General features: G+C 37.3%; 1 protein-coding gene across 1 annotated transcript; it reads left to right on the top strand.

Moving 5' to 3' along the window:
- The first annotated feature begins 2,714 nt into the window (after positions 1 to 2,714).
- Positions 2,715 to 8,319, top strand: LOC133753992 (probable ubiquitin carboxyl-terminal hydrolase FAF-X). Its single transcript, XM_062184629.1, has 4 exons — positions 2,715 to 2,735; positions 4,155 to 4,300; positions 5,156 to 5,235; positions 8,240 to 8,319. Exons 1-4 carry the CDS (start codon positions 2,715 to 2,717, stop codon positions 8,317 to 8,319), a joined length of 327 nt encoding a protein of 108 aa, XP_062040613.1.
- Positions 8,320 to 26,584: the final 18,265 nt, after the last annotated feature.

The raw sequence follows: 26,584 nt of genomic DNA, 5'->3' as shown, positions 1-26,584 counted from the left end.
ATAAGATTGAAGTCGGCGAACCCTAAAGGCTTCCATAACCTTGGCAACTCATGACTAGAGCCTAGGGAGATTACTGACGCCATGAACAAGAGTGTCAAATTGTTAAGTCAGCAACAGGAGTCACTGTGTATTTATGTCTCACGTGGGATCTGTCCTTAATGTGTTGTCCAATGTGAAGTGATGCTATAACTAGTACTAAAACAGTATTTTTACACTTTGTGTTTCTGTGTGGGTGCAAACTGATGAAATCTTTACTCATGTATACTGAGTCGATCTTCTGTATATAAAGATAATTGAAAATGAAAAAAAAAAACCTGGTGTTAAATTGGAAATTGCATAGAAATTAATTAATTTTTAAAAAATATCATGTAGGATCTCTGTCATTAATGTGCTGTACATTGTTATTTAATGCTATAACCAGTACTCCAACAGTATTTTTTCACTTTGTGTTGCTATGGGTAGCAAACTGTTGAAATCTTTACTTAATATATACTGAACTGATCTGTATATAAAGAGAATTGAAAATGAATCTTGATGTGAATGGAAGGGGAGAGGGAGTGGGAAAGGGGAGGGTTGTTGGTGGGAGGGAAGTTGTGTGGGGGGGAGCCACTGTAATCCATAAGCTGTACTTTGGAAATTTATATTCATTAAATAAAAGTTAAAAAAAAAGTTCTTTCTCAACCATCCATCATCTGTGTATACAAAGACTAGGAATTTTTGTGTGTTATTTTTATATCTTGCCCTTATTCAAACTCTTTCATAAATTACCCATAGTTTATTAGTTGTCTTTGGGATCTCTAGCAAATAGAATGATGTCATCTGCAACTAGGGATAGTTTGACTTCCTTCCTCCCAATTTGTATCCCTTTGATTTTTTTTTTCTTGCTTAATGGCTCTTGACAAAATTCTGTTACTGTTTTCAATATCAATGATGAGAAAAACATACTTCTCAGATTGCAGATCTCAGTGGGAATGCTTCCAACTTTTCCCCATTCAGTAAGATGCTGGCTGTGAGTTTGTCATAAATTGCATTGATCATGTTGAGGAATGTTTCTTCTATATGCAGTCTGCTTGATGTTTTCATCATGAAAGGATGTTTTATTTTATCTGATCCTTTCCATGTAACTATTGAGGTAACCATATGGTTTTTGTTCTCCAGTTTATTAATATGTGTGACATTTATTGACTTGTGAATGTTGAACCATCCTTGCATTTCATAGATAGATCTCACTTGGTCTGGGTAAATGATCTTTCTGATATGTTGTTGGATTCGATTGGCTAGTGTGTTGTTGGGGATTTTTGCGTCAATGTTCATCAGGTAAATGTAGTTCTCTTTCTCTGTTGTTATGTTTCTCTATTTGGGAATTAAGGTGATGCTAGCTTTATATAAGGAGTTTAGGAGGTTTCCTTCCCTCTCTTTCAATTGTTTTGAGTAAATTGAGTAGAATAGGAGTTAGTTCTTTAAATGTCTGGTAGAATTCAGCAGTGAAGCTATGTGGTCCTGGGCTTCTCTTTCTGGGAAGGGTCTTTATTTCTGATTCAATTTCCATCTTAGTTTTTGGTCTGTTTAAGTTTGCTGTGTTTTCATGGCTCAATTTTGGTAGATTGTATGTGTCCAGAAATCAGTTTCTTCTAGGTTTTCCAATTTGTTGATGTACTGTTATTTTTTAGTGATTCTTTATGATTCTTTTAATTGCTGCAGTATCTGTTGTCATGTTTCCTTTTTCCTTCTTCATCTGTGATTTTGATTTTGGCCTTCATCCTCCCTTTCTTGGTCAGTTGAGCCAATAGTGTATCATTTTTGCTTATTTATTTATTTATTTATTTATTTTTTCATAAAATCAGCTCTTTGTTTCACTGATCTTTTATATTTTTTCTTCAATTTTATTTATTTACTCTCTAATTGTAATTATTTCTTTTCTTCCACTAATTGTGAGTTTGGTTATTGTTATTTTTAGGCCCTTGAAATGCATTGATAACTCATTTACTTGATGGTTTTCCAGTTCTTGATGTAGGCACCATTGCTATAAACTTCCATGTTAACAGTGCTTTTGCTGTATCCTGTGTTTTGATACAGAGGCCTATTTTCTAGCATCTGGCCCTCTCCATAGACCTGTTTGTATTCAGGATATAGCAGTTCCAGAAGAAAGTTCAAGAAAGGAAAGAGATGATGATATGCTACCTTGTGTGACCTCTGAAGTAACATGTTGCTGTTTAACCAATATCCAATGTTAAAATGATTTGCCTATATTCATGTAAGAGGATTAGAGTACAAGGGGAAAATACCAGTAGGTAATCTTTGACTCAGTCTAGAAATAATAGAAAATATTGATCAGTTTTACTCTCCATGTGTGTATACATGTGTGTGTATATTTGTAAATACCTACCTTTTTGTATGTTTATATATACAGATATGCATACAGTGTTGATCCCCAATGTTTATAGAATTGTGGTTATCTTATTACGGATTCCCTTATAAGGATATAGTTTATTATAGAACATTTGAACTCCAGTAACTGCTTGCCAGTTTTTGTGGCTGCTATCCATTTTAGTTCTTTTTTAGTTAGGTTCTTTTTCCCTTTATCTAAAAGGTAGAGAAATAGAAACAGAGAGATTTTCTATCAACTGAATCATTCCCCTCAAATGCTTTTAAGAGCTAAAAGCTGGACCAAGCTGAAGTCAGGAGCCAGGAGCTTTTTAATACCAGTCTCCGCCATGGCTGAGAGATCCAAATGGGTGAGCCATCCGTCGTCTGCTGCCTTCCAGGGTATACTTGATTAGGAAGCTATATGACAAGCAGAGAAGCTAAAGCGGTAATTTTAACCTGAGGCTCCAACTGCCAATTCTTCTATGTTTTTGAATCCTAAGAAGACTGTGCTGTAATAAACCAGTACAGTTGTGATTTGTTTGTATTTGTCCATATTCCTTTATTTCATAATCTTTCCTAAATAATTTTTGTTTCCCTTCAGTGCTATTTGCTTCTTGCCTTTTGGAAGCTATGATTCAGATTTTGATCTTTTCCACCAGTAACATTTGAACATTCAAAGTATATATCCTGTAGGGAAATAAAATATTTGATTTCCTGGTGAAATACAAGACCTAGTTTTCTCTGGCAGGTTCAGAATTTACCAAACCAAACTCTTAGTTATTATTAAGAGATGAAATTTTGTGAGCTGGCATTGTTGCTAAGTGGGTAAAGCCACCACCTACAGTGCCAGCGTCCTCATGAGTGCCAGTTAGAGTCCTGGCTGCACTACTTCTGCCCCAGCAGCCTGATAGCGTGCCTGGGAAAGCAGTAGAAGATGGCCTAAGTGCCTGGGGCCCTGTACCCATGTGGGAGACCTGGCATAAGCTCTGGGCTCCTAGCTTTAGATCTTCCCAGCTTCAGCTTTTGTGGCTATTTGGTGAGTGAACCAGCAGTTGGAAAATCTGTCTGTTTCTCTGTAGCTACCTTTCAAATAAATAAATAAATACATCTTAAAAAAAAGTAAGATGCAGTGTTTTTAGAATTTGAAATCTACATTAAGTAATAAAGTAAGAAATAAAATCCTCATAGTACATACTTACAAGCTACAGTAAAATCTTTTGATAAATAAAGCCAGGTTGGGAAAGACACTGGAATAAACTCCATTAGATGCATGTGAAGGTGGGACTATGTTGCTAACTTTTTAGACTATACTATACTATTATATTTAGTGGTGGCCTTTAAAAGAAATTACTTATCCTGTTGACTTAGTGTTTTATTTTTAGGATCTTGTATTAAGATAGTTTATCTTAAACATTTGTAATTAAAAAGCTTAATTATGATTGTATTTATGTTAGCAGTAAATGTTATGAAAACAGGTATCCTCTACTTTTACTTTTAAATATCAGTGCAGTACTTTGGAACCATTAATAAACATTTTAAAAGTTATTTAATGTTTGCAAAATTTTTCTGAAGGTGAATTCCCTGAGAAACAAAATGATAAGAATTCTATCAATTTTACCGAATAAAATTCCATTTTATTATATGGGCAATTGAAAATTTATATTTTCCTTAATCTGTACTGCCATCTGAATTGCTAAATATAGTATACATGTTGTACAAATTTAAGGCTGGGATATTTAACTTTTATTTGAGAAATTTAAGGCTGGAATATTTAACTTTTCTTTGAGACTTCATCACCTGATTCCTCCAATGAGAATTCCCCAGCAGTGCCCCCAGATGAACAGGGTCAGGGTGATGCCCCACCGCAACATGAAGATGAGGAACCTGCATTTCCACATACTGACCTGGCAAAGTTGGATGACATGATCAACAGGTATGGTTTTTAATTTGTTTTGTTAATGAATATAATGAGCTAGAAAAAATGAGTAGATTGGCATTTCAGGAAAAACGTCCCACTGTCTTCATTTTTTTTTTTTTTTTTTTTGACAGGCAGAGTGGATAGTGAGAGAGAGAGAGACAGAGAGGAAGGTCTTCCTTTTTGCCGTTGGTTCACCCTCCAATGGCCGCTGCGGCCAGCACATCTCGCTGATCCGAAGCCAGGAGCCAGGTGCTTCTCCTGGTCTCCCTTGTGGGTGCAGGGCCCAAGGACTTGGGCCATCCTCCACTGCCTTCCCGGGCCATAGCAGAGAGCTGGCCTGGAAGAGGGGCAACCGGGATAGAGTCCGGCGCCCCAACCGGGACTAGAACCCGGTGTGCCGGCGCCGCAAGGCGGAGGATTAGCCTGTTAAGCCACGGCGCCGGCCCAATATTGGAATGTTTTTAACATTTAACTTGAAGACTAGGCCTGACATAATCTTTAGGGAAAGTTGATAAATATCATGTATTATAAGATGAGTTGGAGAAGAATTCAGGAATTTATCTCTTCAAATCTTTTACTTTGTTTCTTACTGATCTGAACCTAAAAGTTTATTTTCCTGCTAACAAACTCAGGCCTTGAAACCTTTTCAGTGAATTCTCTGCCATTACTTTATTTTATTTCACAGTGTCATAAAAATTCTTTGTTATAGATATCACAGATGTCTCTTAAGATGACAGATGTTTTACCAACTTAAAATATTTGTGATGAATATAATAAAGTCATATTTATTCACTTTTCTATAATAAAATGATAATACTTTATAGTGTTCAACCAATAGGCAATTTTTTTTTATTTTATAATAATTCCTAGGCCTCGATGGGTGGTTCCTGTTTTACCAAAAGGAGAATTAGAAGTGCTTTTGGAAGCTGCCATTGATCTCAGTAAAAAAGGTTAAGTTTTGTTGTATGTGTCATAATATGTACTGCTGTAAATGTTTGCTGTTCTCAGAGGCTTTGCTTTAAAATTCTTTTTTTCTCATCTGCAGTATGTCACTGAACCTTATGGTAAGGCTTCTTGTATGTGTTTACACACACATGCACACATGTAAACACACCAGTACTCAGTTTAGGTTTATAGAAATCTTCAGTCAGCCTTTAAGGATATATAAATATTGTGTGGGAAGACTTCAGTAAGTTCATGGAAAGTGAATTAAAGAATATTGATTTTGTTGCAAAAATTGTTTCAAAAGCATGCATAGGTTTTTCTTCATATCACATGCTATTTCCATGAAATTCTTGATGACCCCTCCTATTCATATTTCTAACAGAAAATATTGTCATCAGATTTTTAAAAGTCTTGTTAATCAGATATTACAATGTATTTTTAAAATCTGTTAGGTGAAGTGGTAAGGTATTAAGGACTGTTATCAGGTTTAAAAAGTCACATAGTGGATAACTGACTTCCCATATATTTGATGATTTTTTTTTTTCAATTTGACCATTTGAAAAGTATGTTCATTTGCAAATAGTTAACTGAAGTTAAACTTGTTATTTGATTTATTTACTGATATACTGCTGTTCAAAGACAATTTGCTAGTTACAGAAATATGATTTTTGTCAGTGGTAATTACTATTACACTAAAATTGCTGTGCATGTTCAATCTAGCTAGGTTTCATGTAGGGCTTCATTTTCACTATAGAGAAACTTTTTATTCTCTTTGTGTTGGAAATAGTTGATTGATGAAGTCTTTAAGATTTATTTGTTTGAGAGGCAGTTACAGACAGTGAGGAATAAATGAAGAGAGAGGTCTTCCTTCTGCTGGTTCACTCCCCAGTTGGCCGCAATGTGGATTAATACTTAATGTTATTTGAAGAAGTGATCGCTGTAACAAATCTATTTCTACAGTCATTCAAAAGTAAAAACTTACATTAAAATAGATCTTTTTTCTTTTTCTTTCCTTTTTTTTTTGAGATTTATTTATTTGAGAGACAGAGAGAGAGAGAGAGATCTTCCATCTGCTGGTTTACTGTCCAGATGGCCACAGTGGCTGGAGTTGGGCCATTTGGAAGCCAGGAGCCACAGGCTTCTTTTGGGTCTTCAAAGTGGATATAGGGGCCCAAGGACTTGGGCCGTCTTCTTTCTCAGGCCATAACAGAGACCTAGATTGGAAATGGAGCAGCCAGTACTTGAACCAGTGCTCATGTAGGATGCTGGTACTGCAGGCAGTGGCTTTACCTGCTACATCAGAGCATCGGCCCCAGAATGGGCCCAGAATTACTTTTAAGATAAGCTATTGTTGTTCTGTTTTCTATTTTTTTAAGTCCTTGAAAGAACAAAGTATAATAGATTTTCTTCTCTGCACCATTCAATAGAGACTTGAAATTTGGTCATCACAGGTACATTACCTGTGAATATCTTTGCTATATTGTTAAAACTACATGTTGCTTTATCTAGTTCTTTGACAAGTATTGTAATTTCATTGTCTTACAGTCATTTAGAATTTATTGCTTTATTACGGATTTCACTAAAAGAACCCAGCCAGGGAGCTAGTGCTGTGGCATACTAGGCTAAGCTTCTGCCTACAGCACCAGCGTCCCATATGAGCACTGGTTCGTGTCCCAACTGCTCCACTTCCGATCCAGCTTTCTGGTATGGCCTGGGAAAACAGTGGAAGATGGCCCAAGTGGTTGGGCCATGTATCATCTTGGGATACCTGGAAGAAGCTCCTGGCTTTGGGTTGGTCCAGGTCTGACCATTACAGCCATTTGGTTTGAGAAGTGAACCAGTGGATGGAAGAACCTTCTCTCTATCTCTCCCTCTCTGTCTACCCCTCAAATAAATAAATAAATCTTTTTAAAAAGTTCAAAACCATTTTTGCCAGATTGGAAATGTTTATTGCCCCTCAAATTCCATTTGTCAATTTATACATGTTTTAATTTCTTCAGTACCTCAATAAATATCAAATGTTTGTATAAGCATATTGTACTTCCTCATAGTACAAAGTGGGCATAATCAGTGAATAGTCTTCACAATTCAGAAATGTTAAGAAAGCAAACTTGGAAATAGTAAGCTTAGTAATTGGTAGATGGAAAAAGTAATGTTACCTAAGATTTTAGATCAGTACTTAAACAAGTTGTGATATATATTCAAATTTCAACTTTAATATAAAAAGTCAATTTAAAGTGTGGTCAGAGTAGTGGTTTCTCAGATAACTAGGTTTAACAGGTAATGCAGGTACTCTCAGGTAATACTTTCAGACTGGTACAAAGATAATTTGGGCATTCAGTAGGTAATATTGTTGTATGGATTTTGGGTCAGCTTTTCTGTAATCACTTGAGGTAGAGTCTCAGATTTCTTCGTAGAAGTTCTGTATTTAAATAGTATACCAATATATAATCAAATCAACATATATCATGATATAAATAATATTTTCAAAGTTTTCACATTAAGAATTAGAGGATTTCATTTTTAATGAGAGCATGTGAGTCTTGCTTTTTCTTAAAAAGAAATAAAAATGTTAGCATGCCTCTAAATTGAATGATAAAGGATAATTTATCACCACAATGAAATCTTATATTTGCTTTCTTTTAAGTTTTTAGTATATTTCAGTGATAAAATGCTGTAGAACTGATACCTATGTAGCAACTATTTTTTAAGTTAGATATTCATATTCTAAAGGATATTTGGTTAGTAGTAGTAGTAATACTTGATTTGATATGGTTTTATACAATTGACTATTTCCAAAATTGAATTTAAGGTTTCATTTCCTTTTCTGAATCTTGTGCTTCTCAACTTTTTAATCTCTCACAATAATTTTACTGATTTCAAAAAGTTAGAACAACATTTGTGAGTTGAAAACTAAGTTCATACCAGGTTTTTATGAATCATAATTGGTTAAAGAAGTATTTTATTTACCTTAGCTTTCAATTGATTTTTTTTTTAACATTTCCTTAGGCCTTGATATTAAAAGTGAAGCATGTCAACGTTTTTTTACTCTCAGAGGATCTCTAATTAGACTCACAGCAGACTTCTAATCAGAAATCTTACTGGCTATGAAGGTGAAAGAAAGACCTATCACAGCAAACAGAAACTGAAAGAATTTGTCGCCACTCGTCCAGCCCTGCAAAAGATGCTTAAAGATGTGTACACGCAGAAACACAGAAACGCGGTCACCAATATGAAAGAAGGTAAGGTAAGGAAACCTCACAGCAAAAGATCACAGGAAACTCAAAAATGGTAGAGCAAAGTTACTACTTATCGATAGTCACATTAAATGTTAAAGGCCTGAACAATCCAGTTAAAAGACACTGATTGGCTGATTGGGTTAAGGAACAAAACCCATCTCTTTGCTGCTTAAAAGAAACACATCTTTCTAACAAAGATACACACAGACTGAAAGTGAAAGGCTGGAAAAAGATATACCATGCCAACAGAAATGAAAAAAGAGCGGGCATAGCCATCTTAATATCAGATAATATAAATTTTACCACAAAAACTGTTAGGAGAGACAATGAGGGGCACTATATAATGATTAAGGGATCCATTCATCAGGAGGATATAATGACTACCAATGTATATGCACCTAATTACAGGGCACCGGTGTATTTAAAAGACTTGATAAGGGAATAAAGGGAGACTTAGACCCCAATACAAAAGTACTGGGGGACTTCAATACTCCACTCTCAGAGATAGACAGATCAACAGGACAGAAGATCAACAAGGAGACAGTAGATTTAAATGACACTATAGCTCAAATGCATCTAACAGATATCTACAGAACTTTTCATCCTACATCTAAAGAATTTACATTCTTCTCAGCAGTACATGGAACCTTCTCTAGGACTGACCACATACTAGGCCATAAAGCAAAAGAGAAATCAAAAATTTTCTGGAAGTAAATGAGGATGACAGCACATCATACCAAAACCTATGAGATACAGCAAAAGCAATGTTAAGAGGAAAGTTTATTTCAATAGGTGCCTACATCAAGAAATTGGAAAGGCACCAAATAGATGAGCTTTCAAGTCATCTCAAGGATCTAGAAAACCAGCAGCAAACCAGACCCAAAGCTAGTAGGAGAAGAGAGATAATTAAAATCAGAGAAGAAATCCACAGAATTGAATTGAATCCAAAAAAACATTACAAAAAATCAGCCAAACGAGGAGCTGTATTTTTTTTATTTTTAATTTTTTAACTTTTAATTAATGAATATAAATTTCCAATGTACAGCTTATGGATTACAATGGCTTCCCCCTCCAAAGACTTCCCTCCCACCCATAACCCTCCCCTCTCCCACTCCCTCTCCCTTTCTATTCTATTAAGATTCATTTTCAATTCTCTTTATATACAAAAGATCAATTTATTATATATCAAATAAAGATTTCAATAGTTTGCACCCACATAGAAACAGAAAGTGAAACATATTGTTTGAGTACTAGTTATAGCATTAAATCAAAATGTACAGCACATTAAGGACAGAGATCCCACATGAGGAGCAAGTGCACAGTGGCTCCTGTTGTTGATCCAACAAATTGACACTCTAGTTTATGGTGCCAGTAACCACCCTAGGCTGTTGTCATGAGTTGCCAAAGCTATGGAAGCCTTCAAAGTTCACAGGCTCTGATCATATTTAGACAAGGTCATAAAAGACAGGGTGAGGATAGTAACCAATGATCCTAAGAGTGGCATTAAACCAGGTCTGAACAATCATACAGCATTAAGTGGGGAAGAGGACCATCAGTACACACAGGTTGGGAGTAGAGCCATTGGAGGTAGAGTAGAGGTTATGATTACAAAGGAATGAGGCCCAAGTATGCTAGACAGGGCCTAGAACAAAGGACAGAGTCATTATTAGAGGAGCTAAGAAAGGTGCTGTCTGAGCTACAATTAAGTTTTCTGATTGAGAGTCAAATGGACAATGACAGAAGGGGCTTGATAATAATCTGGTGGGCTTTAGGTCTTGCAAGTTAAGAGGCCCAGACCTATCTATCTCTTCACATGGGGTACATCCTAAGGGAGGTGTGAACCTCCTAGGGGAAGGCACTCTGTTGACTTTCATTACTTGGCTGGCCTGTGAGGAGAGCTGGCCAGGTAAAGGCAGGGGGCATCTCTAACAAGAAATTTACAGTTCTGCCTGCAATGTTGCTGACCCTGCTTGGCCATCCCCTCAGCTGCAGTGGTCACTTTGGAAGCTGGGCTGAGTGAAGGGCTTTTCAGCTTAGAGCCAATAAGATCTGTGGCTCTGACCTGGGCATCCTTCGATTCCAGGGCAGGTCCGTTTCCAGTGATCCAACTCTTGGCAGAGCTGCCAGGGCTCTTCACAAGCTGACTTCTGCTGAAGCCCAGGCTTACCACATTGAAAGCCACTGCAATGGACTGGCCTGCTGGGTCTCCTTGAGGGCAGATCACTGTACAGATCAGCCATTAATAGGCCTGCCACCCATTGCTTCTGATGCCTAACTTTCTTTTCCTCCTGGTTTGTGTTAAAGCAGACTAGAGGATGCAAGTCAAGGGAGTGCCCGTGTCCCATCTCTAATCTTCAGTGGCCTGAACTACAAGTCTATAGTCACAGGCACGTTCTGTAGTAGTTTTTCTAAGGTAGACAATGCCCATGAGGAAAATTATATTCTCACTTTAAAAATTTCTTTCCCTTTGTTCTGAAAGGGAGGTTTTTTCTACTTACTGTATACTTCGCTGATGGCGAAGTAAATCTAGCTATGAGATTATTATTTAAGCTTTTATTTTGGCTATTCTATTACAGAAAAATGTTAGCCATCTCTTGTATAAGGTCTAAAGATTAAATTGTGCATTCTACAGATTCCTTTATAATAGAATTAGTTTCCTACCTTGAAGAGAGTAGAGAAATGAAAGAACAAGTTGGGCCTAGAATAGAGAAATGAGGGAGCAAGTCCCAGATTGCTTGCTGACAATAGCAATATCACATGAATACTTAGCAAACAGTATCAACCATTAGATAACAACTTAAGAAAACATTTACCAGAAAGTCCAATGCCTTCTATAAATTTTAAGAATCATGTATTTGAAAACACCTCTTAAATATCTAACATGGTGTAGTTTGTTTAACCAGTAAACTTAAGCACAACCATCTAAAATGTTTTTAGTTTCTTTCTACCAACAAGTATAAAACATATGATGTAGAGATTCAGGTCACATGAAATAAAATGTATCTTTGATTAATTTTAGCAGCTTAAATTTATGGACAATCTTATCTATAAGCCAATTAAAATAAAATTCTTAATAAAATTTTTCCATGTGGACATACAATATGTACACACATATAACATAGCATAGTAGACCAATATAGCAATTTTAATAATAGCTTTTAAAATCTTTAACTCTTTTTGTAGTTTTTCAATTATTTGAATTGCTTTTTGTTTTTAGTAACCTCAGTTAACCATACTTTCTCTCAGTTGGTACTGTTAATACATTATTGGCTTCATCTGTTTACAGAGCCATCCCAAATACAATAGAATACAATAAAATACAATAGAAGTGGCTGGAAAAAGTCCGTAGGAACCTATAAGAGGACAGCTAAACACAGAACCAACAACGCTTTCGTTTTATGAGCAGAAAATCATATATAGCTGTGGATGACAAAAGACTTTAAGTTGCCATTTTTAAAATTATAAACTCATCAACCAACAAGAGGCACTTGCTTACTTCACAGTATTTTTGAAAGCACCTGTAGGATTTTACAAGTATTTAACCCTTTAGGCCTCTGGGGCTTTCTCATTAAGATAACTATCATGTCTAGTAACACAAGATTATTAGACTTTTTAATTCTCAAACATTTGTATTAATAGCATTTTCCATTATAGAAACTTAAAATTTAGTACCACGTCACATCTGGACAGTACTTCTAATATAATCCAAATAGCCTGAATAGTTGGTGTCTCTATGAGATGAGAAACATAGGTCCTTCAATTTCTTACAGTTGGGCCCAAACTGGAAAAACCAAAGTCCAGGATTTACTGGAAATTTTAGAGTCCAGATTGTTTGGAACTTTGATTTTTTGAATCAACAACACCAAGAAGGCTCAAAATCCAAAATATCTGGTTGAAATAAGATTTCTTAAAATCACGACATAACATAGAGCTAATTTGATCATTGTTACAAGGAGATTATTCAAATCTTTGAAAATAAGCTCATATTTAATTAACCCATAGCTCTTAATAAAAATTCAGCTGTTTTTGAACAATTAGAATTTAACAGACATCAAGAGAACATAGTAGATTACTTTAATATATTGCTTTAACAGAGAATCAGAGTTTAATTCTATGTCAAAGAGAAATTGAGCTTCCTGTGATCTTTTGCTGTGAGGTTTCCTTCCTTTATCTTCTTTCCTATTGATGACCATGTTTCTGTGTTTCTGTGTGTAACACATCTTTAAGCATCTTTTGCAGGGCTGGACGATTGGCGACGAATTCTTTCAATTTCTGTTTGCTGTGAAAGATCTTTATTTCACCTTCATTCACAAATGAGAGATTTGCAGGATATAATATTCTGGGCTGGCAGTTTTTCTCTCTTAGTACCTGGGCTATGTCTCGCCATTCTCTCCTAGCTTGTAGGGTTTCTGATGAGAAGTCAGCTGTGAGTCTAATTGGAGATCCCCTGAGAATAATCTGACGTTTCTCTCTTGCACATTTTAGAATCTTTTCTTTATGTTTCACTGTGGTGAGTTTGATTATGATGTGTTGTGGTGAGGATCTCTTCTGGTCATATTTATTAAGGGTTCTGTAAGCTTGCTGTACTAAGATGCCTCGGTCCTTCTCCAAACCTGGGAAATTTTCTGCTAGTATCTCACTGAAAAGGCCTTCTAATCCTTTCTCCCTCTCCATGCCTTCAGGAAGTCCTAGAACCCAAATGTTGGTTTTTTTAATAGTATCCTGTAGATTCCCGACAGTATTTTTTAGATTTCTATTTTCCTCTTCTTTCCTTTGGTTTGCCTGTTTCCTTTCCTGTTCTCTGTCTTCTAAGTCTGATATTCTCTCTTCTGCTTTGCCCATTCTGTTTTTAGGGCTGTCTAATGGGTTTGTCATTTGATCTATTGAATTCTTCATTTCATTATGGTTTCTCATCACTATCACAGTTTCTTGTTCTACTAGTTGATTCATTTCATTTTGATTCCTCCTTAATATTTCACTTTCACGAGAGAGATTTTCTATCTTGTCCATTAAGGATTTCTGTAGTTCAAGAATTTGTTTTTGAGAACTTCTTAATGTTCTTATCAACTTTTTGAGATCTACTTCTTGCATTTCTTCTAACTCATCATCTTCATATTCTTGAATTGTGGTGTGCAAAAGTTGACACTCCCAGGTTAGGCATGGTAAATCACACTTTCTTTCATTTTTTTTTGATTCAAAAAGGGAAGGAATTGCACACAACTGAACGTATTTGGAGGTAGTTAGCAGGCCAATGACATACCCACAGGAGGCAGAGATCAATTGGAAGCTCTTTCCCAAGGACCACACAGGGAATCTCTGCTGCCCTCAGTGTGGGCTCCAATTCTCCTGCAGTCTCCCAGTGGGTTGCCAAGATATATCCTAATCTCCTGTTATTTCACCCCCCCCAGAGTCAGGTTTTTCTGCTAGGTTCATGGCCGGTGCAGACCTGATATAACCCTGCTTATTTCGTATGTCCAAAATGGCACCTGCTCTTTGTCTTCCTCACTTTTGAGAGGTGAGCGGAGAGAGAGAAACTCATGTCTGTATTGGTCACTTTTTTTCCCTCTCTCTCTTCTAGTTAGCCTGGTGAAATTTTCCCCACGGGGATTCAAGCCTCATTCCCTGTAGTCTCCTCTTTCTGCTTTTCCACTGGTGTCTCGGGCTATTGAGGTTCGGCTCACCTCACGTTCCAGCACTGGTGTGTTGAGTCTGCCGCTGGTGTCCCAAACTTGGGCTCCCATGCTCTCCACGCAGGTCCACTGTGAGTCACTAGTTCCGGAAGAATTTCCTCTGCTGTTTATTCCCCTACTCTTCCTTGCACCTGCAGTATCTCCACTTTTATTAAACTGTCTCTTCCCGGACTATCAGTGTGCTCCCTTCCTATTCCACCATCTTGCTGTTATGAGGCACTGGTTTTTTGAAAAAATAAACAAAATTGACACCCCATTGGCCCAAATAACTAAAAAAAGAAGAGAAAAGACCAAGTAAATACAATCAGAGATGAAAAAGGAAACGTAACAACAGACACCAAAGAAATAAAAAGAATCCTCAGAAATTACTACAAGGACTTGTATGCCAGCAAACAGGGAAATCTATCAGAAATGGATAGATTCCTGGACACATACAATCTACATGAATTGAGCCAGGAAGACATAGAAAACCTAAACAGACCCATAACTGACACAGAAATTGAAACAGTAATAAAGGCCCTCCCAACAAAGAAAAGCCCAGGACCAGATGGATTCACTGCTGAGTTCTACCAGACATTTAGAGAAGAACTAACTCCAAATCTTCTCAAACTATTCAGAACAATCGAAAAAGAGGGAATCTTCTCAAATTCTTTTTATGAAGCCAGCATCACCTTGATTCCTAAGCCAGAAAAAGATGCAGGATTGAAAGAGAATTAGAGACCAATATCCCTGATGAACATAGATGTGAAAATTCTCAATAAAATTCTGGCCAATAGAATGCAACAACACATCAGAAAGATCATCCACCCAGACCAAGTGGGATTTATCCCTGCTAGGGAGGGTTGGTTCAATGTTCACAAAACAATCAACGTGATACACCACATTAACAGACTGCAGAAGAAAAACCATATGATTCTCTCAATAGACGCAGAGAAAGCACTTGATAAAATACAACACTCTTTCATGATGAATACTCTAAGCAAACTGGGTATAGAAGGAACATTCCTCAACACAATCAAAGCAATTTATGAAAAACCTACGGCCTGTATCCTATTGAACGGGGAAAAGTTGGAAGCATTTCCACTGAGATCTGGTACCAGACAGGGATGCCCACTCTCACCACTGCTCTTCAATATAGTTCTGGAAGTCTTAGCCAGAGCTATTAGGCAAGCAAAAGAAATTAAAGGGATACAAATTGGGAAGGAAGAACTCAAACTATCCCTCTTTGCAGACAATATGATTCTTTATTTAGGGGACCCAAAGAACTCTACTAAGAGAATACTGGAACACATCTACGAGTTTGGCAAAGTAGCAGGATATAAAATCAATGCACAAAAATCAACAGTCTTTGTATACACAGGCAACGCCACGGATGAGGAAGAACTTCTAAGATCAATCCCATTCTCAATAGCTACAAAAACAATAAAATACCTTGGAATAAACTTAACCAAGGATATTAAAGATCTGTATGATGAAAATTACAAAACCTTAAAGAAAGAAATAGAAGAGGATACCAAAAAATGGAGAAATCTTCCATGCTCATAAATGGAAGAATCAACATCATCAAAATGTCCATTCTCCCAAAAGCAATTTATACATTCAATGCAATACCCATCAAGATACCACAGACATTCTTCTCATATCTGGAAAAAATGATGCTGAAATTCATATGGAGACACAGGAGACCTCGAATAGCTAAAGCAATCTTGTACAACAAAAACAAAGCTGGAGGCATCACAATACCAGATTTCAGGACCTACTACAGGGCAGTTGTCATCAAAACAGCATGGTACTGGTACAGAAACAGATGGATAGACCAATGGAACAGAATAGAAACACCAGAAATCAACCAAACATCTACAGCCAACTCATGTTTGATCAAGGATCCAAAACCAATCCCTGGAGTAAGGACAGCCTATTCAATAAATGGTGCTGGGAAAATTGGATTTCCACGTGAAGAATCATGAAGCAAGATCCCTACCTTTCACCTTACACAAAAATTCACTCACATTCATTAAAGACTTCAATGTATGACCTGCAACATCAAATTATTAGAGAGCATTGGAGAAACCCTGTAAGATATAGGTACAGGCAAAGACTTCTTGCCAAATACCCCAAGAGCACAGGCAGTGAAAACTAAAATTAACTATTTGGATTGCATCAAACTGAGAAGTTTCTGTACTTCAAAAGAAACAGTAAGGAAAGTGAATAGGAAACCGACAGAATGGGAAAAAATATTTGCAAACTATGCAACAGATAAAGGGTTGATAACAAGAATCTACAAAGAAATCAAGAATTCCACAACATCAAAACAAATAATCCACTTGAGAGATGGGCCAAAGACCTCAACAGACATCTTTCCAAAGAGGAAATCCAAAAGGCCAACTGACGCATGAAAAAATGTTCAAAATCACTAGCAATCAGAGAAATACAAATCAACACCACAATGAGGTTTCCCCTCTCCCCGGTGAGAATGGCTCACATTCAGAAATCTACCAACAATAGAGGCTGAGGATGTGGGGAAAGAGGAACACTAACCCACTGTTAGTGGGAATGCAAACTGGTTAAGCCATTATGGAAGTCAGTCTGGAGATTCCTCAGAAACCTGAACATAACCCTACCATATAACCCAGCAATCCCACTCCTTGGAATTTACCCAGAGGAAATTAAACTTTAAAATAAAAAAGCCATGTGCACATTAATGTTTATTGCAGCTCAATTCACAATAGCTAAGACCTGGAACCAACTCAAATACCCATCAACTGTAGACTGGATAAAGAAACTATGGGACATGTACTCCATAGAATACTATATAGCAGTCAAAAACAATGAAACCAGGTCATTTGCAACAAGATGGAGCAATCTGGAAAACATCATGCTGAGTGAATTAAGCCAGTCCCAAAGAGACAAATATCATTTGTTTTCCCTGATCGGTGACAACTAACTGAGTACCAAAGGGGAAACCTTTTGAAGTGAAATGGACACTATGAGAAAGAGTGACTTGACCAGCTCTTGTGCTGACTCTTGATGTACAATGTAATACTTTATCCTTTTTAGTATTTTTGTTTGTTCTAGTACTAATGGTTGAAATCTGTAATCAACACAAATATCTTAGGTGTTTAAATTTTAACTGAAAAGTGATCCTGGTTAAATATAAGAATGAGAAAAAGAGAGGGAGAAGATGTACAATTTGGGACATGCTCAATCGGGCTTGATGGAGTTAGAAACGTGCCAGGGGATTCCAATACAAGCCCATCAAGATGGCACGTACCAATGCCATTTCACCAGCCTAGGTGATCAATTTCAGTTCAAAATTGATGGCTCTGATAGGTCTAAGAGTCAAAGGGATCACACAAACAAGACTAGTGTCTGCTAATACTAACTGATAGAATCAAAAAGGAGAGAAGGATCCAACATGGGAAGCGGGAGACACAGCAGACTCATAGAATGGCAAATGTCCTAAACAGCACTCCAGCCTCAGAATCAGCTCTTAAGGCATTTGGATCTGGCTGAAGAGTCCATGAGAATATTTTAGCCATGGAAAACCAAGACACTCTGGAATAAAAAAGGAAGAAGAAGACCTAAATGAAAGATCTGTGCGAGTGAGATCCCAGTGGAAAGAATGAGGCCATCAAGGTAAGAGGTACCTTTCTCTGAAGGGAGGAGAGAACTTCCACTTTGACTATGACCCTGTCGGAATAAGATCAAAGTCGGCAAACCCTAAAGGCTTCCATAGCCTTGACAACCCATGGCTAGAGCCTAGGGAGATTACTGATGCCATGAACAAGAGTGTTAAATTGTTAAATCAACATCAAGAGTCACTGTGTACTTACGTCCCATGTGGAATCTGTCCTTAATAGGTTGTCCATGGTGAACTGATGATATAGCTAGTACTGAAACAGTATTTTTACACTTTGTGTTTCTGTGTGGGTGCAAACTGATGAAATCTTTACTTAGTATATACTGTATCGATCTTCTGTGTATAAAGATAATTGAAATTGAAAAAAAAACCTTGGTGTTAAATTGGAAATTACATAGAAAATTAATCAATTTTTAAAAAAATATCATTCAGGATCTCTGTCATTGCGTGCTGTACACTGTGATTTAATGCTATAACTAGTACTCCAACAGTAGTTTTTCACTTTGTGTTGCTATGTGAGGGCAAACTGTTGTAATCTTTATATATATACTAAACTGATCTTCTGTATATAAAGAGAATTGAAAATGAATCGTGATGTGAATGGAAGGGGAGAGTGAGCGGGAAAGGGGAGTGTTGTGGGTAGGAGGGAAGTTATGGGGGTGGGAGCCACTGTAATCCATAAGCTGTACTTTGGAAATTTATATTCATTAAATAAAATATAAAAAAATAAAGTAAGGATAAAGCTGAAAAAATAATATATTTGAAGAAATATTAAAAAAAGAGACAAAGTAAGGCATTATATAATGATTAAGGGATCAATTCAACAGGAAGATGTAACTATCATAAATGTATATGCACCTAATATCAGAGCACAGGACTTTTAAAAGATATGTTAATGGATTTAAAGGGAGACTTAGACTCCAACACAATAGTATTGGCAGGACTTCAATATTCCAGTCTCAGCAATGGACAAACAAACCAGAGAAAATATAACAATGAAACAGCAGATTTAATTAACACTATAGACTAAATGCTATCTACAGAACTTTTCACCTGACATTTGAAGAATACATATTTCTCATCAGCGCATTTCACTTTTTCTAGGAAAGGCCATAAGCTAGTCAGCAAATTCAAAAAACTGAAAGTTGTATCATGCATTTTCTCTGACCATAATAGATTGAAGCTGAAATTAACTCAAGAATCTCTAGGTCATATGCAAAATGTGGAAACTGAACAACATGCCCCAGAATGAACAATTGATCATAGAAGAAATCAAAGAGAAATCCAAAAATTTCTGGAAAAAATAAAGACAACAACCTATAATATCAATACTTATGCAATACAGCAGAAGCAGTGTTAGGGATATTATTACAAATGTGCATATGTCAAGAAATTGCAAAGGTGCCAACTAAATGAGCTATCCATGCATCTCAAGAACCTAGAACAGCAATAACAAAGAATACCTCAAAAAATATGGAGGAGAAAAACAATTGAAATTTAAATATGAGAAGAGCTATAAAGTTCCTAGACTGGATAGCTTTACTGCCGAATTCTAGGAGACTTTTAAAGAAGAACTATTTTTATTATTCTTAAGCCATTCAAAAGCAATTGAAAGGAATATTCACAAACTCCTTCTAAGCAGTCAGCATTACATTAATTCCTAAGCCTTGAAAAGATACAAGAGAACTGTAGACCAGTTTCCCTGATAACATAGATACAAAAATCAAAAAAATATTAGCTAATCAAATCCAATAATGCATCAATGTGATCATTCACCTGCACCATGTGTGATTTATTGCTGGTTTGCATTTTGGCTCAAAATTCACAAATCAGGTGGAGTCAAGATGACGGAAGAGTGAGGGTGCACACAACAGTTTGGGAAAAGAAATTTTAACAAGGGTGGAGTTACAGCACCCTTAAGAAGAGACTCAGAGGAAAAAACTGCAGAGGAAACTCTTCCGGATCGAGTGGATGTGACACGGAGGACCTACGGAGGGAGTAAGGTGACCCACTGCCTCGCCGCACCCAGCCCTGCCGAGCCGCATGGAGCCGCGTGCTGAGCCGCACCTAGCAGCGCACAGCCGCGCCATGCCGACCGGACCTGACCCGCACTGAGCCGCACCATGGACATGGGGCCACTAGAGTTGGGAAAACAACGAGCCCAGCTACAGAAGCCCACCCACAGAACTTGAACCCCGGCGCTGGAAGCACAGGTAACCAGAGAATTGGCCGCGAAGGTTAGATCGTGATCTGAGCTCACGCGGAGGGGTAGGGGGAACTACACCAGGCTGCCTGGAAGAAAAAAAAAAGGTGGGGAACAAGCTGGGACACTAGCCTCTCTCTGCACTCTCCAAGATGCCAAACAAACGTAGAAACCAAGGTAACAAGAGCAGGGAAGACACTATAGAGCCCCCAAATGAAAAAGACACCCCAATTCTTGATTATGAAGATGATGAGATAGAAGAAATGCAAGAAGCGGATCTCAAAAAATTGGTAAGATCATTATGAAGCTCTCAAAAATAAATTCTTGAACTACAGAAATCCTTAATGGACAACATAGAAAATCTCTCTCGTGAAAATGAAATATTAAGGAGGATCAAAATGAAATGAAACAACCAGTAGAACAAGAAACTGTGATAGTGATGAGAAACCATAATGAAATGAAGAATTCAATAGATCAAATGACAAACCCATTAGACAGCCTTAAAAACAGAATGGGTGAAGCAGAAGAGAGAATATCGGAATTAGAAGACAGAGAACAGGAAAGGAAACAGTCAAATCAAAGAAAAGAAGAAGAAATTAGAAACCTAAAAAATATTGTCAGGAATCTACAGGATCCTATTAAAAAACCGAACATTCAGGTCCTAGGAGTTCTGAAGGCATGGAAAGGGAGAAAGGATTAGAAGGCCTTTTTAATGAGATACTAGCAGAAAATTTCCCAGGTTTGGAGAAGGAAAGAGACATCCTAGTACAGGAAGCTTATAGAACCCTTAATAAACATGACCAAAAGAGATCATCACCACGACACATTGTAATTAAACTCACCACAGTGAAACATAAAGAAAAGATCTTAAAATGCGCAAGAGAGAAACATCAGACTACTCTCATTGGATCCTCAATTAGACTCAGAGCTGACTTCTCATCAGAAACCTTACAAGCGAAGAGGGAATGGTGAGACATAGCCCAGGTACTAAGAGAGAAAAACTGCCAGCCCAGAATATTATATCCTGCAAAGCTCTCATTTGTGAAAGAAGGTGAAATAAAGACCTTTCACAGCAAACAGAAACTGAAAGAATTCGTCGCCACTCATCCAGCCCTGCAAAAGATGCTTAAAGATGTGATACAAGCAGAAACACAGAAACGCAGTCACCAATATGAAAGAAGGTAAGGGAAGGAAACCTCACAGCAAAAGATCACAGGAAACCCAAAAATGATAGGGCAAAGTTACTACTTATCGATAGTCACATTAAACGTTAAAGGCTTGAACAATCCAGTTAAAAGACACCGATTGGCTGATTGGGTAAAAAAACAAAACCCATCTATCTGCTGCATACAAGAAACACATCTTTCTAACAAAGATGCACACAGACTGAAAGTGAAAGGCTGGAAAAAGATATACCATGCCAACAGAAATGAAAAAAGAGCGGGAGTAGCCATCTTAATATCAGATAATATAAATTTTACCACAAAAACCATTAGGAGAGACAAAGAGGGGCACTATTTAATGATTAAGGGATCCATTCGTCAGGAGGATATAATGACTACCAATGTATATGCACCTAATTACAGGGCACCGGTGTATTTAAAAGACTTGATAAGGGAATAAAGGGAGACTTAGACCCCAATACAAAAGTACTGGGGGACTTCAATACTCCACTCTCAGAGATAGACAGATCATCAGGACAGAAGACCAACAAAGAGACAGTAGATTTAAATGACACTATAGCTCAAATGGGCCTAACAGATATCTACAGAACTTTTTATCCTACACAGAAAAATTTTACATTCTTCTCAGCAGTGCAAGGAACCTTCTCTAGGACTGACCACATGCTAGGCCATAAAGCAAGTCTCAGCAAATTCAAAAGAATTAGAATCATACCATGCAGCTTCTCAGACCATAAAGGAATGAAGTTGGAAATTAGCAACTCAGGAATCCCTAGAGCACGTGCAAACACATGGAGATTGAACAACATGCTTCTGAATGAACAATGGGTCATAGAAGAAATTAAAAGAGAAATCAAACGTTTCTGGAAGTAAATGAGGATAACAGCACAACATACCAAAACCTATGGGATACAGCAAAAGCAGTGTTAAGAGGAAAATTTATATCAATAGGTGCCTACATCAAGAAATTGGAAAGGCACCAAATAGATGAGTGTTCAAGTCATCTCAAGGATCCAGAAAATCAGCAGCAAACCAGACCCAAACACAGTAGGAGAAGAGAAATAATTAAAATCAGAGAAGAAATCAACAGGATTGAATCCAAAAAAACATTACAAAAAATCAGCCAAACAAGGAGATGGATTTTGAAAAAATAAACAAAATTGACACCCCTTTGGCCCAAATAACTAAAAAAAGAAGAGAAAAGACCAAGTCAATACAGATATGAAAAAGGAAACGTAACAACAGACACCAAAGAAATAAAAAGAATCCTCAGAAATTACTACAAGGACTTGTATGCCAGCAAACAGGGAAATCTATCAGAAATGGATAGATTCCTGGACACATACAACCTACCTAAATTGAGCCAGGAAGACATAGAAAACCTAAACAGACCCATAACTGACACAGAAATTGAAACAGTAATAAAGGCCCTCCCAACAAAGAGAAGCCCAGGACCAGATGGATTCACTGCTGAGTTCTACCAGACATTTAGAGAAGAATTAACCCCAATTCTCCTCAAACTATTCAGGGCAATCGAAAAAGAGGGAATCCTCCCAAATTCTTTCTATGAAGCCAGCATCACCTTGATTCCTAAGCAAGAAAAAGATGCAGCATTGAAAGAGAATTAGAGACCAATATCCCTGATGAACATAGATGTGAAAATTCTCAATAAAATTCTGGCCAATAGAATGCAACAACACATCAGAAAGATCATCCACCCAGACCAAGTGGGATTTATCCCTGCTAGGGAGGGTTGGTTCAATGTTCACAAAACAATCAACGTGATACACCACATTAACAGACTGCAGAAGAAAAACCATATGATTCTCTCAACAGACGCAGATAAAGCACTTGATAAAATACAACACCCTTTCATGATGAAAACCCTAAGCAAACTGGGTATAAAAGGAACATTCCTCAATACAATCAAAGCAATTTATGAAAAACCTACAGCCTGTATCCTATTGAACGGGGAAAAGTTGGAAGCATTTCCACTGAGATCTGGTACCAGACAGGGATGCCCACTCTCACCACTGCTCTTCAATATAGTTCTGGAAGTCTTAGCCAGAGCTATTAGGCAAGCAAAAGAAATTAAAGGGATACAAATTGGGAAGGAAGAACTCAAACTATCCCTCTTTGCAGACAATATGATTCTTTATTTAGGGGACCCAAAGAACTCTACTAAGAGAATACTGGAACACATCTACGAGTTTGGCAAAGTAGCAGGATATAAAATCAATGCACAAAAATCAACAGCCTTTGTATACACAGGCAACGCCACGGATGAGGAAGAACTTCTAAGATCAATCCCATTCTCAATAGCTACAAAAACAATAAAATACCTTGGAATAAACTTAACCAAGGACATTAAAGATCTGTATGATGAAAATTACAAAACCTTAAAGAAAGAAATAGAAGAGGATACCAAAAAATGGAAAAATCTTCCATGCTCATGGATTGGAAGAATCAATATCATCAAAATGTCCATTCTCCCAAAAGCAATTTATACATTCAATGCAATACCAATCAAAATACCAAAGACATTCTTCTCATATCTGGAAAAAATGATGCTGAAATTCATATGGAGACACAGGAGACCTCGAATAGCCAAAGCAATCTTGTACAACAAAAACAAAGCTGGAGGCATCACAATACCAGATTTCAGGACCTACTACAGGGCAGTTGTCATCAAAACAGCATGGTACTGGTACAGAAACAGGTGGATAGACCAATGGAACAGAATAGAAACACCAGAAATCAACCAAACATCTACAGCCAACTCATGTTTGATCAAGGATCCAAAACCAATCCCTGGAGTAAGGACAGTCTATTCAATAAATGGTGCTGGGAAAATTAGATTTCCACGTGAAGAATCATGAAGCAAGATCCCTACCTTTCACCTTACACAAAAATCCACTCAATATGGATCAAAAACTTAAATCTACAACCAGACACCATCAAATTATTAGAGAGCATTGGAGAAACCCTGTAAGATATAGGCACAGGTAAAGACTTCTTGGAAAATACCCCAGGAGCACAGGCAGTCAAAGCCAAAATTAACTATTGGGCTTCCATAGCCTTGGCAACTCATGACTAGAGCCTAGGGAGATTACTGACGCCATAAACAACAGTGTTAAATTGTTAAAACAACATCAGGAGTCACTGTGTACTTACGTCCCATGTGGGATCTGTCCTTAATAGGTTGTCCAAGGTGAAGTAATGATATAGCTAGTTCTGAAACAATATTCTTACACTTTGTGTTTCTGTGTGGGTTCAAACTGATGAAATCTTTATTTAGTATATACTGAAGCGATCTCCTGTATATAAAGATAATTGAAAATGAAAAAATAAACAAAACCTTGGTTTTTTCAATTGGAAATTACATAGAAAAATAATCAATCTTTTTTTTTTAATTATTTTGCAGAATCTCGGTCACTAATGTGATGTAAACTGTTATTTAATGCTATAACTACTACTCCAACAGTATTTTTTTCACTTTGTGTTGCTATGGGAGTGCAAACCATTGAAATCTATATATATATATATATATATACTAAACTGATTTTCTATATATAAAGAGAATTGAAAATGAATCTTGATGGGAATGGAGGGGGAGAGCGAGTGGGAAGGGGGAGGGTTGTGGGGGGTTGTGTGTAGGGGGAAGCCTTTGTAATCCATAAGCTGTACTTTGGAAATTTGTATTCACTAAATAAAAAAAAATTACTTTAAAAAATTCACAAATCAATAAATATGATACATCACATTAACAAACTGAACAACAAAAATCATATCATTGTCTCAATAGATGCAGAGAAAACATGTGATTTAATACAATATCATTTCATGATGAAAGCCTCAAGAAAATTGAGTATAGAGGAATATTTCAGAACATAAGGGGATTTACAAAAAACCCACAGCCACTATGTTATTGAATATGGAAATGTTGAAGCATTCTAACTTGAGATCTGGACCAAAGATGTTCACCCTCACAATTTCTATATAGTATAGTCCTGGAAGATTTACTCAGAGCCATTAGGCAATAAAAAGAAATTAAGAAGATGGCAGAATAGGGAGAGAGCTTACTGATAGTCTGGAAGAAGAAAGATTAATAAAAGTGGAGATAGTGTAGAATCAGGGAAGAGATAAGGAAAAAATGACAGAGTAAACTCTTTTGTAATTAGAAGGAGAGGGTGGACCTATGTGGAGGGCATGGACTCCCATAGCTTGGGACCCTAGCTGCCGAGATCCTCCAGACCAGTGCTGGAAAGAGAGCCTACAAGCCTGCTGCCACTGAAGCTGCTGAAACTGCCCCACTGTTCTCACTGCCCTCTATGAGGGACAAAGGAGACAAAAACATGGAATTTACTCTAGGATTGAGCATATGCTAGGCAATAAAGCGAGTCTCAGCAAATTCAAAAAATTGAAATGATACCATGCATCTTCTCAAATTATACTGCAATGACACTCAAAATCAACAACTCAAGAATCTCTGCATCATATGCAAACACATGGAGAATGAACAACATGATTCTGAATGAACAGTGGGTCATAGAAGAAATCAAAAGAGAAATTAAAAAATTTCTAGAAACATGAAAATGACAATTCTACTTATCAAAACTTTTGGGATGCAGCAAATGCAGTACTAAGAGGAAAGTTTATAGCAATTGGTACTTACAACATGAAACTAGAAAGGTACCAAATAAATGACCTCTCTTTGCATCTCAAGGATTTAGAAAAACAGCAGCAAACCAAACCCAAACCCAGCAGAAGGAAAGAAATACTAATGATTAGAGAAGAAATAAACAGAATTGAAACAAAAAAAAATACAAAAGATCAGCAAAACCAAGAACTGGTTCTTAGAAAAAATAAACCAGGGCGGAGCCAAGATGGCGGATAGTGAGGACGTGTGCCTTAGTTTGGGAAAATAAACTTTCATAAAAGTGGAATTACTGTAGCCTCAGGAAAAGACTCAAGAAAAAAAACTGCAGAGGAAACGCTTCTGGATCTTGTGGATGAGACACAGAGGACTTACAGGGAACCCACCGCGTGGAAAACCAACCGAGACGAGCCGAGCGGCAGCGGCGGGAGAGGAGCCAGAGCCACAGAATCTCGCCAGCGCGGGAACCCAGGAGGGTAAGACAAAGACCTGAGAAGTCCGAGACATTGGGGGGAGGGGGAACAGAGGCCTCTCCCTTCACTCACCAAGCAAAACAAAGAGCACCGCGATTTTACATATGTAAAGCTCAGCCAAACTCAGTATCTTTAGCGAAACTGGAGAACACATTGAGGGCTGCATAAACTCTGTGTATGGTCCCAGGGGTAGATCAAACGAATACTCACAGAGGCTAGATTTCAACTACCCTCAACTCCACTCCCAACTGAGTCAAAAGAAAAAAAAAAA

Source organism: Lepus europaeus, chromosome Y (genome assembly GCF_033115175.1).
Source record: "Lepus europaeus isolate LE1 chromosome Y, mLepTim1.pri, whole genome shotgun sequence".
In the NCBI taxonomy this organism is placed as follows: domain Eukaryota; kingdom Metazoa; phylum Chordata; class Mammalia; order Lagomorpha; family Leporidae; genus Lepus; species Lepus europaeus.
The sequence above is the reverse complement of the archived record's forward strand: the minus strand, read 5'-3'. Positions and strand labels throughout refer to the sequence as shown.